An 18,638-nucleotide genomic window follows, 5' to 3' on the forward strand; every position below is an offset into this window, starting at 1 on the left:
GAAAGTATGTCTGGGGGCTGGCAGTAAGATTTAGGTTGTCTTTGTCCCAGCCCCGTGACATAGTTCAGCCTGTACTTAAAAATCCTGGGATAGTGGGGACATAAGTTCTACAAAATATATCAAATCAACAAAAGATACCAAATGATAAAAAACAAAAATTTTTTAAAATCCTGGAATGGGGCCAGGCACGGTAGCTCGTATCTGTAATCCCATCGCTTTGGGAGGTGGAGGTGGGTGGATCACCTGAGATCAGGAGACCAGCCTGGCCAACATGGCGAAACCCTGTCTCCACTAAAAGTACAAAACTTAGCCAGGTGTGGTGGTGTGCGCCTGTAATCTCAGCTACTTGGGAGGCTGAGGCAGGAGAATTGCTTGAACCTGAGGCGGAGGTTGCAGTGAGCCGAGATCTCACCACTGCACTCCAGCCTGGGCAACAAGAGCGAAACTCTGTCTCAAAAAATAAATAAATACATCCTGGGATGGGGAACTCTTTACTTCCCAAGCCAGCCCCTTATATGAAATGAAGAACTGCCATGTCTCAGTCCCAGGCATTAATTAGGCACCTGTTGCATAACATGCATTTCCTACTAGGTGATTTAGGCAGTGGTGCAGATGGAATGAAACGGGATGAGCCTGGTTCTGGGTAAAGCATGTTGGATCCTAAGTGTTTCCTCGGTGTCAGGTTCTTTAGGTCTGATGATGTATAGTCTGGGTTGCTTATTTGCACTGAGTAACCCTTCTTCCAAATGCTGTCACTACCAGAAGGCTCCTAGTCTATAAATTGTCAATACCCAATAACCTGGCTAAGTATGCCCCCAGGTTGTCTTCTTTTAGGCAGAACTCTCTTGCATCATTAGCTCTAGGTTGATCATTTTCAGCCTAGAGAGTTCTGGGAAGGCAGATCTGCCAGGGCCTCAGAAACTTTGGGAAGTGAGACTCATGATCACCAAATTACTCTTGCCCTGCTTTGTTCCTGGCCAACAAAAGTCCACTATACTGGGAAATTATAGAGACCCTAGGTGTTGTCCTCCCAGATACAAATGCCTAGCTCATGGAATGAAGGTGTTGGGGGTGCTCTGCTGGGGGTTGAAGGTACCGATGCTCTGGATCTTGTAGTAAGCCCCTCTTTCAGATAGATATCAGAATGAATCTGCCTGAAGCAAAGGTTTTCACATCTTCTGAGAAAAGCAGATGTGCAAAGACTCCCACACAATTGCTGTCTCCCTAGTCCACAGAGCACAGCTTGGAGAGGACAGGCAGGATGAACAGTGATTACAAAAGAAAACACAAAACCAGAATTTATTGAAAGTAGGTGCCAGCTCTGATTAGAACAATCAGCTCAAAGATACCATTACTCAGAACAATATATACAAAAATCTCAGGGAAAGGAGAGTAAAAGAACTTAAAAGAATACAACTTGAACAGGACTGTTTTACTAAAATGGTTTTGTTGCAAAATAATAACAAATACCACAGAGAGCCCTACATGAGAAAGCCATGTGCCCTCAAGCCTGGGGATGAGGACTCTAGTTCTCAAATTCTTGGAACACAGCGCATGATTCTCCAGGGCAGAGAGGCTGGCTGGAGAATGAGGACCTCACTGCTGACTCTGCTTAACAAAGTCCATGCCCCAGGCACAGGCACACATGGAATGAGGCCACCAAGCAAGTCACACCCACCCCTGTCCCCATGAGCCCCGTAAGAGAGAAGTGCTCTCTGAAGTCTACAGACTTGGCAGGGACCACTGGACCATGGATAGCTTAGAGACAGTTATTCTGTGGCCAATGACATAAATCCTCCAGAATCTGGGCCCCACAATTCCCTTATCCAAATTTCCACTAACTAGGGAGGTAGAAGAGCAAGACATGGAAGTTGTCTCCAAACCAGTATTTGGTCTTCAGTAAACAGGGATAAACATAAAACAGTGTTCCACAAGCAGGCTTCAGAACTACTGGGCACAGCAGGTGAAAGATCCCAAAATCCCATTTAGCACCTCCCACAGGAGGAGGGGGAGGAGGAAGAGGAGGGCTGGTAGGAGGAGGTGCGATGAGTGCAAGAGGGGAGACGGACATGTTCCCTACTGAGGTCACTGCTGCCAACTGTCCTGCTCTGCTGATGTGTACAGTTCCCCCCACCTTCTGGACCTACCCTCTCATGGCCCAGAGCTCACTTATCTGAGCCTAAACCTCCCCGTCTCAAGCACAGAGAGCAGAAATGCCACATGCAGAGGTTCTCTGGGTAGCAGTGGTGGAGGCAGTCTTCCTGAGAACACAGGGTTCTTCTTCGCCCCCTCAACTGCAGGCAGGGCAGGGCGAAGAGGATGTCGAGTTGCAGGAGGCAGAAGGTAGCAGCTCAGAGGGCAGGGAGGATTCAGCTGGGAGACTGATGGGAAGCTTCCATGGCATGGCCCCAGCAAGCAGTGACTGGGATCAGCTGGGATGGGAGGGTGAACAGACAGCTCTACCTAACTGGTGTGGGAATAGCATGTCTGAATTCCTGAATTCCCCTAGAGGAACGTGGCTCCTTGCTCTGGAACTTCACACTCAAACAATAAGCCTGAAGGGAAGAAGTCTCTTCAGGGTCCCAGAAGTGCCCATTAAAAGTCCATCCTGTCAACTTTGGTGTCTCATTTGTGGGTCCGTATGCTGCTGCAGATTTGGGCGAGACGGTTCTAAAAAGAAAAGGAGAGAGGACATTGTAGAAGATGTCACTTGGCAGGCTTGCCCCTTGGCCTCCCACAGTCAGCCTGAGCCTCTCCATTCTCTATCTGTATCACACATGAATTCACCTTTCTGAACCTCTGTTTCTCATCTGAACAAGGGAGTAAAATAACAACTCAAGTGAGACAGTAAAGCTATCATAGGAGATTATTTGAGAAGAACATTGCAATAGATCTAGCTAGAGGATGACAGTCACAAGATTTGGGTGGCTAGGTGTGTGTGTGATCTCAGCACTGGGCCTATCTTCAGAAAGACAGGTTTAGGAAACCAGCCTCGCCTTGTCCCCTTCCTTGGATGTACCCTTCAAACCCCACAGAAGGGTGAGGGTAAGGTTGCCATGTTTATACTAAGTGCTCCATCCACCATGCAAGATGATGGCTGACCGGACCAAGGAGGTTCATCCCTGGCTGAGCCATTACATTCTTCAATTAAATTAAATTGATAATTTACTTTATTTTTAGAGCTGAGGTCTTTCTCTGTCACCCAGGCTGGAGTGCAGCAGCACGATCATGGGTCACTGCAGCCTTGAACTCATGGGCTCAAACAATTTCTCTCGCCTGAGCCTCCTGAGCTGCAGGGATTACAGGTGTGCGCCACTGCGCCTGGCCCTCTTGAGAATTTAAACCAAGACAAGAAATTGAACAGTTGGGCAATGGAGCAATAAAGTTGGGGTTGGAGGTGTGGTTACCCAAAGCCACACGCAAAACAAGTTAAGTAAGCACAGAACCTGGAGCCTGTGGAGAAGGTTATCTGCTGAGGGAGGAATGAAGATGTGTGAGAGAAATGAGCGCACAGGCCCCAGATGATGGGCCCCACCGCTCCAGAGGCTTGGCTGTTCAGCTCGCTCTTTGATTCTGTAAGATTCCTGATAACAAGCCTTGACCCTCATTCTTGAGCTATTCTAGGTTTCAGTTCCTGGTGGCCAATAGTGACCTAACATACCCCTAGCACTAACTGCCTGAATGAGGCAGAATTTTGATTTTGCAGTGGAACTTCTGTGGCAGGCACCCTGGGATTGAACAAAACTCAACATCAACTGAGGAACAGAACTGCTGCTATCAAAGTAGGGTAAGAGTCAAAATCTCTTGAGGGAAGGAAGACAACACAAATTTAAGTAGAAAGTATTAGCCCGGGCCCAAAAGACAATCCTAAATAAAGGTAGCCCAAGAAAGCTACTGGAGACATCCTATGTGTGGAGATGAGTATGAGACTTACGGAGAGCTTCTTAATGTTTCCCAAGGCCTCTGGATCCAGCTGGGCAATACTGTGCCTCTGCAAGTCACTGGCCAATAATCGCAGGCTCTGTATAGAGAGGGGAGTGGGTTAAACTGGCCATGGCCCTTAGGGCAGGAACCCCTAGGATCCCCCTGATATCCTGCACTTAGTGGTGGGGAATGGCTGGGATGGAGAAGTGGCAAGACAGGCAGGAAGGATATTAGCCCTAAGGAGACAATGACTTCATCAGCACTATCACTAGGGTGGAGGCTGGATTACCCGGGCACAAAAGGCACGCACATCATCTAAGAAATGCCCTGCAGGGTATGTCTGAAACAAACCGTCCTCCCCTCACAGGGGCTGAGGTCAGCAACTCGCTCCATGCAGCCCAGAGAAACTGAGCTCAGCCTGCTTCAGAATCCCTTAAAGTTATACAAAGCTGAAGGCACAGCTCATGCTCCGGGTTCTAGACTAAGCGCATACCTCGGTGGTGCCCTCCTCTGCACCACCCTTTAACATCTCTATTATTGAGCATATCACAGATATCATGATTGCAAACCCATCTTGACCACTGAGCTGCTTCTCAAGGGCAGGCCCCATGTCTACTTCTTGAGCCTGCTACAATTGGGTGGGCAAATGTTAGTTGATGAACAGATGGAGGCCGGGCGTGGTGGCTTGCACCTGTAATCCCAGCACTTTGGGAGGCCGAGGCGGGTGGATCACCTGAGGTCAGGAGTTCGAGACCAGCTTGACCAATATGGTGAAACACCATCTCTACTAAAAATACAAAAATTAGCTGGGCGTGGTGGCGTGCGCCTGTAGTCCCAGTTACTCAGGCGGCTGAGGCAGGAGAATCACTTGAACCTGGGAGGCGGAGGTTGTAGTGAGCTGAGATCGTGCCACTGTACTCCAGGCTGGGTGACAGAGTGAGTGAGACTCCATCTCAAAAAAAAAAAAAAAAAAAAAAAGGTAAAGGTGGCACGGTGGCTCATGCCTGTAATCCCAGCACTTTGGGATGTCGAAGAGGGTGGATCATGAAGTCAAGCAATAGAGACCACCCTGGCCAATGTGGTGAAACCCCCATCTCTACCAAAAATACAAAAATTAGCTGGGCATGGTAGCAGGCGCCTGTAGTCCCAGCTACTCAGGAGGCTGAGGCAAGAGAATCACTTGAACCCAGGAGGCGGAGGTTGCAGTGAGCTGAGATTGCACCACTGCACTCCGGCCTGATGTCAGAGCGAGACTCCATCTCAAAACAAAAAAACAAAAAAACAGAAAAACAGAACCCAGAGCTGAGCAACGATCTTTGCAGTCTGGGCCTCTAACCTGGGAGAGAAAACTGGGTTCTGAGTCCTGCAGAAGTGTGGAGATCAGGACCCACGCACTGAAAGGACTCTGAGGGTGAAGTGTGGGTGAGGGCCCAGGGAAAAAAAACGCTTGACTAAGCAGCACACTGTGGCCTGGCTTCCCTTGGAAATACTTCACCTCTCCACCGCCCACTGGCACAGTGAGGAAGATCTCTTTGCTGTCAGCAAGAGGGCTGCCATTCCCTGAGATGTTGTAAATCCGCTCTCCTGCTGCTGGAGTACGCAGGCCAGGGGTCTTGAAGACCCTAGAATGGGAAAATCTCTGTGAAGATAGCTTGGCAACTGACGACACCAGACTCTATAGGCCATTTTAACCTCACTCTGGCCTCAAGCTGCAGTTTTTAAGTCACACATTCCTAAGAAAGCACGTTCTAAATTTAGAAAAAAAAAAATGTTTTAAAGCAGTAATGACTAAACACAGCTGGAGAAAGAAGGTTGTAATTATTGAACATACATCTTGCAAAAAGTCAACTCTTATCCACATAAAGTTTAGGTCCAAAGCTCCATATGGGTGCCAGTCATCCATCCATCCACAAAGCCTGAAATAAGCTGGTTAATTATTTCCAGGCGTGGCTGCTTCCATCAAGAGGAATTTTTCAGAGGCAAAGGAGGATGATTTAGAGATTACATCATTATACTAATTTCTCAAGACAGTTAAAATACTGCTACCTAATTTTCCCTAAATGCCTTTTGTTACATATTCATGTGAAAAAACAAACAGTAAAGAAAAGTGGGAACTGGCTGAGTGCGGTGGCTCATACCTGTAATCCCAGCACTTTGGGAGGCCGAGGCGGGTGGATCACCTGAGGTCAGGAGTTTGAGACCAGCCTGGCCAACATGGCAAAATCCTGTCTCTATTAAAAATACAAAACTTAGCCGGGCATGGTGGCATGCGCCTGTAATCTCAGCTACTCAGGAGGCTGAGGCAGGAGAATCGCTTGAACCTGAGAGGGGGAGGTTGCAGTGAGCCGAGATTGCGCCATTGCACTCCAGCCTGGATGACAGAGCGAGACTCCATCTCAAAAAAAAAAAAAAAGTGGCAATTAAAAGTAGAAAATAAATCTTCAACACTTACCCACACCAGAGATAACCACTTCCTGCTCTCCTCCCCAGGGGTAACCACCCTGAATTCCTTATCTATCCTTCCAGAAACTTTCTATGTATATAAAACCAAATGGGATCATACAGCACAGTGTTCAGCAACCTGCTTGGAGATGCTCTGTGATCATGGCACTCTTTTCCTATCAGCACACACAGATCCAGTCTATTTTAATGGCTATACAGCATCTCCTATTTAGTCAACTAGGTTCTTTGGAAGGTATTAACTTACGCTGCAAGAATATCCTTGCTTATGCCAGCCTCCAAAAAAGCAGTATCAATTTTTACTTCTACCAAGAGTACGGGAGAGTGCCTACTCATCTTTAAAAAACTGATTTGAGGCTCGGTGTGATGGCTCGTGCTTGTAATCCCAGCACATTGGAAGGCCGAGGTAGGTGGATCGCTTGAGCCCAGGAGTTCGAGACCAGCCTGGGCAACCTGGCGAAACCCCATCGCTACAAAAAACCAAAAAATTAGCCAGGCATGGCGGCATGCTTGGGAGGCTAAGGTGGGAGAATCACCTGAGCCCAGGAAGTCAAGGTTGCAGTGAGCCGTGATTGTGCCACTGCTCTCCAGCCTGGGCACTGGAGTGAGACCCTGCCTCAAAATAAATAAATATTTTAAAAATAAAATAGAAACCTTCTGATTTGAATCAGAAAGGCCAAAAACGTCACCTAGAGGCCTCCTAGTCATCACAGGCAGAATATTCACCTCCCTCCCACTAAAGAATCATTTTGCCACTGAAGATGGGTGAAACTACACTTAAGGGAGAGACATACACCAGGAAACCCAGCTGGCCACTGTCCTCTGACAAGGCATCCCAGGCCAAGGACTCAGGACTATTTTCTTTTCTTTTCTTAAGACAGAGTCTCACTCTGTTGCCCAGGCTGGAGTGCAGTGGTGCAATCTCAGTTCACTGCAACCTCCACCTCCTGGGTTCAAGCAATTCTCTCCCGTGTCAGCCTCCCGAGTAGCTGGGATTACAGGTGTGCACCACCACACCCAACTAATTTTCGTAATTTTAGTAGACGCGGGGTTTCATCATCTTGGCCAGGTTGGTCTTGAACTCCTGACCTCAAGTGAGCCGCCTGCCTCAGCCTCTCAAAGTGCTGGGATTACAGGTGTGAGCTACCGTGCCTGGCCTAGGAGTATTTCCTTAGACACTCCTTCTCTGGGTAGTGCTCAGTGTTGGAGTCCCGTCAAATCCAAGTGTTTCCCTCAATACTCACCTTGAGTCAAACCTGGGTGTCAGGCCTGGAGTTGGTTTGACCATGGACACCTCCAATCGGCCCACGGCTGGGGTAACGGTGTTAGCACGGCTTGACCTACAGGTAAGAAACGGCCATCAGGTATGCCAACTCTCAGGTTCCATGAAGGCAGTAGCAGAGGAGTGACACATGGAATGCTGACTGTGAGATACTGCTCCGGGCGCCTCGCACACATCGACTCATGTGACCCTTCTAACAACACGGGAGGCCAGCACTGCTGCCATCCTCATACACAGATGCAGAAACTCAGGTGCATCGAGTTTTAAAAACTTGCCCAAGATCACATATCCAATTAGGATGGAGCCAAAACTTTGAACCAAAGCAGTCTGCCTCCAGAATCTGACTTTTTTTTTTTTTTTTTTTTTTTTGAGACGGAGTCTTGCTCTGTTGCCCAGGCTGGAGTGCAATGCTGCAATCTTGACTCACTGCAACCTCCACCTCCCGGGTTGAAGCGATTCTCCTGCCTCAGCCTCCCGAGAAGCTGGAACTACAGGCATGCACCACCACACCCGGCTAATTTTTGTATTTTTAGTAGAGACAGGGTTTCACCATGTTGGCCAGGCGGGTCTCAAACTCCTGACCTCAAGTGATCCACCCGCCTTGGCCTCCCAAAGTGCTGGGATTACAGGCGTGAGCCACTGTACCCAGCCTCAGAATCTGACTTTTTAATCAAGGAGACAGCCTCTTCATGCAAAGGCTCCCCCAGCTGGAATTCTGTCCTCGTGCCAGGCAGCTGCTGCACTGCTCAAGAGAAATGAGTTCGCTCCTCCACAGACATGCATCCCAGTGACTACTCTCCTAAGCTGCTTTACCTTCCCCCACATGGCTTATGGTAGAGTCCAGCATAATCAACTCAAGCCCATAGAGATTCTTCACTTTGCAGGACTGGACAAAACATTTCAAGAAACCAATTATAGGTAAGTGACAGCTACTCTATGACGAGCTATGGGGTAGCTCTACATATGGACTATCAGGAACTGAAACATAACAGGCAGTTCTTTCTATACTTAAAAAAAAAAAAGTGGGGGCCAAGGTGGGCGGATCACCTGAGGTCAGGAGTTCAAGATCAGCCTGACCAACATGGAGAAACCCCGTCTCTACTAAAAATACAAAATTAGCTGGGCATGGTGGCGCATGCCTATAATCCCAGCTACTTGGGAGGCTGAGGCAGGAGAATCATTTGAACCCGCGAGGCAGAGGTTGCAGTGAGACAAGATTGCACCATTGCACTCCAGCCTGGCCAGTGAGAGTGAAACTCCGTCTCAAAACAAAAAAAAGTGGGGAAGGATAGAGAATGTACATAAAGTACTGGAGATGGTTTTGGTTTAGGTCATTTCTAGAGACCCCTCCAGCTCAGACACTCAAGGATTCAGTGATTTTAAGCTGCTTTCAAACACTGGCCACCAGAGCCTTTTCACTGCCCCTCACTTTCTGCCGTGATATATATGGCTCTCCAATAAAACCCAAAACACCACAACTTTAGAAAATCCACTACCTTTTCCTTTTGCCTTTTCCTTGTATGGACTGAGTTCTCTTCTTGGATGGAGGACACCTTTTGACCTGCAGTCACAATCAAATGAGACTAAGGTTACAAAAAACCCAGCAAAGAGGAAAGGTAAGGAGGCTAAGGAGGGTATTTTTTTTAAAGTGTTAAGAACAAGCTTTGGAGAGTTAATACTAAATATAATAAGGTGTATCTCAGAATTCAATGACTTAAAAAGTTCAGAACATAACTAATTGAATAAGGACTTCCACTGGCTGGGTTTTCAAAATAGAGGATTTTGGCCAAGATTAAAGGTAAATCTCTTTTGAACTGATTGCAGCCTGGCTTGTACCCCACTACTTTACATAAAGGGCTGCTGTGAAGGTCACTCAGGGCGTCCCAGGTGCCCAATCAAAGGCAAACCCTGCAGTGCTCCCTTCCTGGGGCCTGGGAGGTCCCTGGCAAGAATCACTCCTTATCTTCCATATATTCTTTCCTCTCTTGTCCTCCGTGATGGATCTGTCTTTCCTGCTTCTCTAGCTTCCTTGGCAGTCTGCCTTAGGAGCTCCTCTCTCTACCCTCCCCCTCTAGTGTCCATCCGGACTCCCTCCCTTCCTGCTCTCCCTGCACAACCATCTCCACTCCCACACTGGGACAAACACATAAAGATCTGGGAGGCAGTGTATCTCTCAATCTCCCTCTTCTCCCTGAGCTCCAGGCTGAAATTTCTGTCTAGCCTAGATGTCCTGGAAAAGTAATGGTCAACATGTCATGCAATTGGCATGTGCTCCCCCTACCCCTAGTCCAGCACCACTCTGCCACCTGGGTCCCACACCTCACTGGATAGCAGTTGCCTTAGCTAGAAACCATGCAGTCGTCTCTGATTCCTCCTTTTCTCCACCAACCATGCCACTTCTAAAACCTATCTCAAAACCATCCCTTCATTCTATAGTATCAGCATGTCAGTTCAAGAATTCATAGGCTTCCAACTGGTTTCCTCATCTACAGTTTTCCCCCTCCCCTATTTATCCTGAATACTGTTCCTCTTCCCTTTCTTCTCCAGCTAGTAGACTTTCACTCACCTTGAGAGGCCTGCCTATGTCCTAGTGGGGTAGGGGAGACTTGCTAGCTTCCTCTTCTGTGTTCTACACACTTTGCACACGAGTCAATTATCACTTTTGTCATTGCCATGTAAAGCCGGATCATCTCTACTAAACTGTGAGCTCTGGTATACAAGTGTATTTTATGCATTTGCATTTGCTTGTCTTGTGATAACCCCCAGCCTCCAACCTCAGTGTCCACTTACTCTTGCAGTTTGAAGATTCTTATGTTCATTTTCCTCTTCTTCTTCCTCTTCCACTATCATTTCATCTACTTGTATTACCTTTCGTGCTGCAAGAAACAGTTTCAACAGGGTGGTATTTCTGATGAGAATAAAGTTTTGTGCATTCACATTTCTTATAGGAATAAAACGTATGCAATCTTAAGCTGCAATGAAGAAATGGACTAAAAATAAAGAAGACTTTTTAAGAAAGAGGGTTTAGACAAAGGAAACTAATCAGTGTTAAGAGACCCCATATGATGCTTTGTAGGGACAGCCCAGCACTCTGAATAATTGAGCTTGCCCTGCCTAATGTAGACGGTGCCCTGGTGTGTAGCCCCGAAATCCTGGCCGTGGGTCAGGATGTTCTTATAAGAACTGGATGCATCAAACTATCATAGCTTGATGACAGTGACATTAAGTCCATGTCACAATTCATCCTGATCCGATTCCTTGCTCACTAGTCACAACCTGGTTTCCCATACAACTTTTCCTATAAGACAGTGTTTCTCAGAGTGCGGGACATGTATGTAAGATGATTTTATGTGGATAGATCATGGAAATGAGTAACTTTTTTTTTTTTTTTTTTTTGTGAGATGGAGTCTCGCTCTGTCGCCTAGGCTAGAGTGCAGTGGTGTGATCTCAGCTCACTGCCAGCTCTACCTACCGGGTCCCCGCCATTCTCCTGCCTCAGCCTCCCAAGTAGGTGGGACTACAGGTACCCGCCACCACGACCAGCTAATTTTTTGTATTTTTAGTAGAGATGGGGTTTCACCGTGTTAGCCAGGATGGTCTCGAATTCCTGACCTGTGATCTGCCCGCCTCAGCCTCTCAAAGTGCTGGGATTACAGCTGTGAGCCACCGTGCCCAGCTGAGTAACTTTTTTTTTTTCCTTTCCTTTCCTTTCTTTCTTTTTTTTTTTCTCAGAGACAGGGTCTCACTACATTGCCCAGGCTGGTCTTGAACTCCTGGGCTCAAGTAATCCTCACGGCTTGGCCTCCTTAAGTGCTGGGATTACAGGTGTGAGCCACCACACCTGGCCTGAATTGAGTAACTTTGAATTATATGCAGAGAAAGTCATTCCTTTTTCAATTCTCTTTGAACTTTGCTGATTACATCAGGGAGCATCTCAGTTGGTGTTAACAGTCTTTTAACACCTCTCTAAATCTTGCCATCTATTTAACCCAGGAGAAAGTAAGCAGGCAACAATGTTTGGTTTCTAGCACAGCTTTTTTCCCCCCTTTTTTCACCTTCACTTTAGCTCACACACGGGTCTTGAGTTTCGTTAGTAGCAGTCTTGCATGCAATTTACTAAATTTCTGGTTTGAATTGCTGTTCGGGGGGCAAAAATTAACTAAATGCACCATACAAAAGCAAGTTTTTGGATTTACAAGATTAAGAACCAGACATTAAAGGGAAGAGGCTCTACCAATAAGGCCCTGCCTGAGCAGCCAACCAAGCAACCTGAGCCTCAGTTCTTTCTGTACAACAAGGAGTTTTGAAAGGTACTCACTTTTGGCAGATTTCAGGGGTGTCTGAATAGCTTCTGCTGTTAGTTTGTTTATTTCGGTGATATCCAGGTCAGCCTATGACAAACATAGCCAGAAAGCACCAGACTTATTCCACCAAAATACAAGGAACAATATTTCAAGATAAAAAAATTTTTTAAAACTATTATTTGATACAGAAGACTGTTAAATGTTAGTGATACAATATACAATATAGCAAACTCCCATAAACCCACCACACAACCCAAGACCTAAAACATTGCCAATAACTTGCTTCTGGCTCTGTATTCATTCCTTGTTCCATTTTCTTATCTCTTCTCCCAAAGGTGATGGGTCTCCTAATCCTTCATTCCCCAGAGGTAACCATACCATTCCACTTGCTTAATTGAAAGGTATATGTGTATGTGCTCACAGATACATGCATATGTGTGTATATGTGTGTGCACACACAGCTGTGCTTTTTCACAAGTGTGTACTTGAGCATTTTGTTTGGTTTTGGCTGTTTTCACCACTCTTTGTGGTTGTAGTTAATTTGTTTTCATTGCTATATCATATCCCACTGTGTGAATATACCACAATGGATTTGTCCATCTTCCATCAATAGTTTCCTGCTATTATAAACACTGCTACCTTGAACTGTCTTACATGTGTCTGAGGTACATGTCTAAGTTTCCCCTTGGCTCTATCCTTTGGATAGGACATGACAGGGATTATAGGTTACATAAATATTCAGCCTTCGCATTATGCCAAATTGTTTCCCAAAGTAGTTACCCTTGACTACAGCCCATTTGCAAACAATACAAGTTCCTAATTATCTACATCCTCTACAACACTTGGTGGTGTTGTCAAGCTTACCATTTTCTCGATAAATCTACAGGATCTCAATAAGGTTTTCTATGATGATCCTGGGTCCTTCAAAAAGGCTTCCAGTCACCATTCAAATTCAGTTTTTTTTTCATATGGTAATAAGTATGGGCACTACAAAGAGCAGTCATGACTCACAGTCCTTTCCTTATAGAACACATGTAAATATCAGAATAATTATTACAGGTTTGGAATGGCACAGGTTTCATTTCTGGTAGGGACTGCTTGACGTACTCAGAGAAGGATTCTGAGGCTGTCTTAGGCTTAGCAAGAAATAGCGCTGTAATAAGTTACTGATGTTTGCCAGGCTTGATGCAACAGAAAGTAGGGGCATTCCTGCCAACCTTCTGCTATCTCTAGAAACAACTGGCATTTTATGGAGTCATCAGTGGTGGCAGGCCACTGGTCATCTACTGTGCAGGACAGTTAACAGAGCAGGCCTGAGACTGATACACATAGAAAGGCCTGTTTGCAAGCCTGGCCTTGGTTGGCATCTGGGAACTTGGTTTCAGAAAGGTTTCCACCTTTCCTTAACAAGAATGCCTCACTGTGCCTAAACTTTATGCAAACACTATGGCTCATGCTGCACACCTACTTCCCTCCTGAAAGTCTAGGATTTTGACATGTGCTAGGCAGAGGATGCCTATGTGAGCAGCCCCCAGTTAAAACTCTGGGCATTGACTCTCTAATCAGCTTTTCTGGTAGACAGCATTTCATGTGTTGAATTAAGCGTGTTCTGTGTGACTCCACAGGGAGTGGACTCCTAGAAGTCTGGTTTCCTCTGGATTTTGTCCTGTGTACTTTTCCCCTTTGTTGATTAATGCTTTGTATACTTTCACTGTAATAAATCATCGCCATGGGTGTGACTGTATGCTGAGCCCCATGAATCCTCCTAGTGAAATCACCAAACCTGGAGGTGGTCTTGGGAGCCCCAACACACTTCCCAACTAAGAGCTTTTATAGATTTTCTATTGTTCCTTTCTTGAGTTTTAAATCATATTAGTCAAGGCCAGAATTCTCTCAACTTGGTGTGGTAACAATGGCTCTCTCATATTACGTTAGAAGTTCTCATTTGCAGTTCTGTATGTCTAATTTAAAAAGAGAAAACTGTATTAGCTAGTAAGCATAATTCATCTCAGAGGTAACTCTTTTAAAACATTAGAGCTCAGTGTGTGTAGGGGGGTGAATAATCCCCACCTGTCTCCCAAATGCTCCAATTTTTTCCAAATTGATAACTGGCTCCTCATTACCTTTACCTTCTGAATGAAGCTGGTGGAGATCTGCTATGTGCCCTTGGTGGTCAGACTCCTTCAAACCCTGAGATTTCAAATGATTCTGATCAACTCAACAAAAGATGTAATTTTGGGGTTTACTTTGTAAATCTGATCAAGGCTACAGTAAACTAACAGAAAGATACACAAATGCGTGCACACACACACATTGTTTGTATATGATTTTAGAGTGCCTAGGGACTCTGTGAAGCCCACGTATGGACTAGTTCCCAATGCTGTCTCATAAAACTTTCTGCAAGAGTAGCAATGTTCTATTTCTGTGCTCTCTGATGGAGTAGCTACTAGTCACATGTAGCTATTGAACATGTAAAATGTGGCTAGTATGTCTGAGGAAATGAATTCCTTAATTTTATTAATTGTAATTAACTGAAATAGCTACATATGCCTGGTGGCTACTATACTGGACAGTGCAGCTTTAAATGCTCTATTTTGCATCCCCATCTTACTGCCTTCAATCCTGGCACTGATGCTGGGAGGAAGGAGATGAGAGCGGTTGGGGAGTACTGAGCATCCCAAGCAAGAGCACTGCTTCTACAGTACGACATGATGAAACAGCCTCATCACTTAGCAGGCCAGTGCATAGTGTAATGACTCAGGCGCTTAAAGGAACTTGGGCTTGAGGCTTTCTACTTCCGCTGTAGAGTTCAGGACAAAGGACTGCAAGAAATTGGTCAAAAATAGAACTGCCACCTTCTGTAGGGCTCAGAACTATCTGGGTCTCATGTACACAGTGTCTGGTCCAACTCTAATTTTTCAGTTGACACAAACAGATAATGTCCCTTTATGAAACCTCTTCCACAGTAAGCACCTATTAGTTGGATCTGGGGACTGGACTAGACTTAAGTAACCACTGGCTGGAAAATAGGACAGGTCACTTACTGTTGCCGCCTCTTCCAGGGCCTGTTTGTTTCCTCCAAGGGCTGTAAAAAGAACGTTGTAGTTACTATTAGATTTTAACAATAAATCATCTTGCCTAATAGTACCATTTATCTTTCTAAAACTGGTCCAGCCCTTGGTCTAACATTCAAGGACCTTCACCATCTAATCTATTCTTTCTCCAAGTTATATCCCAAATGTGCCACTGACTCTCATGACTTGTTGCCATTGTACTTTGTATTTCTGCCTGAAATTCCCCTCCGTACTTAACAAATTTCTAACTCATCCTTCAAAACTCAGCTCAAACATCACCCCAAAAATTCTGCTTATTTTTAAAAAAATATATTTTAAATTTTATTTATTTTTGAGACACAGTCTTGCTCTGTCACCCAAGCTGGAGTGGAGTGGTGCCACCTTGGCTGTCTTCTGGGCTCAACTGATCCTCCCACCTCGGCCTCCCAAGTAGCTGGGACTACAGGCATGCGCCACCACATTCGGCTAATTTTTGTGTTTTTTTGTAGAGATAGGGTTTCGCCAAGTTGTCCAGGTTGTCTTTTTTTTTTTTTTTTTTTTAAATAGAGATGTGGTCTCCTGCTATGTTGCCCAGGCTGGTCTTGAATTCCTGGGGTCAAGTGATACTCCTGCCTTGGCCTCCCAAAGTGCTAGGATTATAGGCATGAATCCCCACCCCATGCCCTGCCCTCTGCTTATTTTTCTTTTTAAAAAAATTTATTTTTATTTTAATTTTTTTTTTAAAGTTTAAAGTATGGTCTTGTTATGTTGCCCAGGCTAGTCTCCAATTCCTGGGCTCAAGCAATCCACCTGCCTTGGCCTTCCAAAGTGCTGGGATTCCAGGTGAGCCACTGTGCCCAGCCTGCTTATTTTTCTATCTCAGCAGGTTGCTGCAAAGTGTGGAGTTAGTTGCTCACCCTCATTATACCCAATAACTACTCAAAGCTGTTTAAATGTCCATCCCTGCCTTGGACTGAATTCCAGAGATGACATCCTCTGCTTCTGGCAAAAATCTAGCAGTCAATAGATGTACAGTAAACATGTGTTGAATGAAAAGGTCTTTGTGAGATTTACATGTAGAATAAAAAGTTAGGTTGGAACCTCCTGCTAGAAATCCTCATAGTATCTTGTAAAACAGTTAAGATCTCAGGCTATGAAACCAGAATACCTGGGTTCAAACAGACTATCCCACTAACTAGCTTATGAGGCCTTGAGCAAAGTGTCCAATTTCTCTGTGCCTTAATCTTGTCATTTTGAAAAATAGGGATATTATTAGTTATGAAGAAAAATTAGTTAATGTATGTAAAACACTTGGTACAATGCCCATCCAGCATAGAAAGCACAATATGCTCACTGACCACTACTCTATTCTATCTCCTTTGTAGTACCTATACTTTTAATTACGTAATTGTATGTGGATTTTTCTAATAGCTCTTTTCTACTAACCTGTATGTTCCTGAAGGCAGAGACAATGTCTGTTTTATTCCCCAGTGCATCTTTAGCACCTAGCACTGTGACTGACACATGCTCAGTATTTGTAGAAATAAGCAAATGAATGGCTTAATATTAATAAATAAAAGGGCAAGTCAAAAGGATCATTCAACGTCTAATATGTGAGCAGAACATGCATTTCTATCCGGAAGGAGACTACATGCTGGATAATTAATAATATGGAAAACAGAAAAAGGCAACCCAGCAGAAAAGTACAGCCTCCTGCATTTCTCTGGACATTTAATAAGGGAGTGCGGAAACAGGCTGGGATTTTTCTCCGGCCAGGAAAACTGATGTGCCTTTTTTTTTTTTTTTTTTTTTGAGACGGAGTTTCACTCTTGTTGCCCAGGCTGGAGTGCAATGGTGCGCTCTCGGCTTACCGCAACCTCTGCCTCCCAGGTTCAAGTGATTGTCCTGCCTCAGCCTCCCGAGTAGCTGGGATTAGAGGTATGCGCCACCACGCCCGGCTGTTTTGTATTTTTAGTAGAGAGAGGGTTTCTCCATGTTGGTCAGGCTGGTCTCGAACTCCTGACCTCAGGTGATCTGCCCGCCTCAGCCTCCCAAAGTGCTGGGATTACAGGCATGAGCCACCACACCCAGCCTGATGTGCCCATTTTTACGTTAGCAATTTCCATAAGCTGCAGAAGGAGCTGCTTCGGGTTATTCTTCCATCTGAGCTCTGGTTAACTAACCATGTCATTTATTCATTCATTTTAAAATGGGTTGGGTAAAATATATATATATTTTTTAAAATACTATTTTCTGGCCGGGCGCAGTGGCTGACTCCTGTAATCCCTGCACTTTGGGAGGCCTAGGCAGGTGGATCACTTGAAGTCAGGAGTTTGAGACCAGCCTGGCCAACATGGTGAAACCCTGTCTCTACTGAAAATACAAAAATCAGCGGGGCATGGTGGCAGGCGACCATAATCCCAGCTACTCCAGAGGCTGAGGCAGGAGAATCACTTGAACCCAGAAGGTGGAGGTGCAGTGAGCAGGGATCGCACCACTGCACTGCACTGCACTCCAGCCTGGGTGACAGAGTGAGACTCTGTTTAAAAAAAATAAAATACATTTCCTGATGTGTGAAAATTATGTGAAATTCACATTTCAGTGTATCCATAACTCAAATTTTATTGGAATACAGCCCATTCATGCCCATTCACTACAGCTGTTTTGGACCTGTAACAGCAGAGCTGAGTTGTCCGACAGAGACCGCCCCGCCCGCCGCCTCCCACCCCCCACCCCCAATTTTTCATAGAGAAAAATGAAGTAGGGAAGTGAGATAGAGAGTGAAAGGGTCTGCAATTTTCCATAAGTGGTCATGTCAGATCTCATTAAAAGGTGACATCTGAGCGAGCCCTTTCCGAAGGGTGTCACCTAACCCCAAGGGGCTCCCGGCCTCCGCCCAGGGAAGCTCTCCAGCTCTTACCGAAGTAGTCAAGCCAGTTCATCTCGCGCAGAGCCTTGGGGAGCCGCAGGATCTCGATGTTGTAGAGGTTATCCACCTCCTTGAGGAGGTTCTGCCTGTCTGACTCAATTTGCTTGACTCGTATTTCCACTGCGGGAGGGCAGAGCCGACAGGACACGGGTCACGGGGCGGGCGAATCTGTGCAGCTCGTGTCCCCACCCGCCAGCATCCCGCGACCGCCCCAGGAGGCCGCGACGGCCTGGCCCCTTACCTTCACGGTCGAAGTCTTTCAGAAAGGAGGCGAGCTTCCGCCTCCGTAAGGAGTTGGTCTTGGCCACCCGACTACTGCCCTTCCTAGGAGCCATGGCACTCGGCGGAGGCTGCGGGGAGCGGCGGAGATGGGGCAGGGAGGCAAGGAACCGGGTAGGGACGAGAAGGGCGGACGGGGACCACCCGAAGAAGTCGCCAGGCACGTACCTGCGGTCCCGAGACAAAGGCTGAGCAAAACCTCGCTGTGCCAGCGAGAGAGCGACTCTACAGTCAACCGCCACCCAATTCAAACTCCACAGCCACAGGCTGACGAATGAGAAGCCGCCGTCCCACAACATCCAATCACAAGCAAGTTCCTGCCGGCCCAGGGTCTTCCGCCCAATGCGCCCCCTATAGCCTGAGTGCGCCAGGGAGGCCGCCGCCGTCGCGCGTGCTCCTGGGAGTTG

General features: G+C 46.2%; 1 protein-coding gene across 2 annotated transcripts; it reads right to left on the reverse strand.

Moving 5' to 3' along the window:
* Positions 1–1,272: 1,272 nt before the first annotated feature.
* CDCA8 (cell division cycle associated 8) lies at positions 1,273–18,505 on the reverse strand. Of its 2 annotated transcripts, XM_024242222.2 has the most exons (11): positions 18,400–18,505; positions 18,194–18,302; positions 17,944–18,072; positions 15,015–15,055; positions 11,985–12,057; positions 10,457–10,542; positions 9,163–9,227; positions 7,629–7,724; positions 5,420–5,546; positions 3,935–4,021; positions 1,273–2,670 (listed from the first exon to the last, which is right to left on the reverse strand). In XM_024242222.2, the coding sequence occupies exons 2-11, from the start codon at positions 18,285–18,287 to the stop codon at positions 2,626–2,628; spliced, it is 843 nt and encodes a 280-aa protein (XP_024097990.1). In that variant the 5' UTR covers positions 18,288–18,302; positions 18,400–18,505; the 3' UTR covers positions 1,273–2,625.
* Positions 18,506–18,638: the final 133 nt, after the last annotated feature.

This window comes from Pongo abelii, chromosome 1 (genome assembly GCF_028885655.2).
Source record: "Pongo abelii isolate AG06213 chromosome 1, NHGRI_mPonAbe1-v2.0_pri, whole genome shotgun sequence".
In the NCBI taxonomy this organism is placed as follows: Eukaryota; Metazoa; Chordata; class Mammalia; order Primates; family Hominidae; genus Pongo; species Pongo abelii.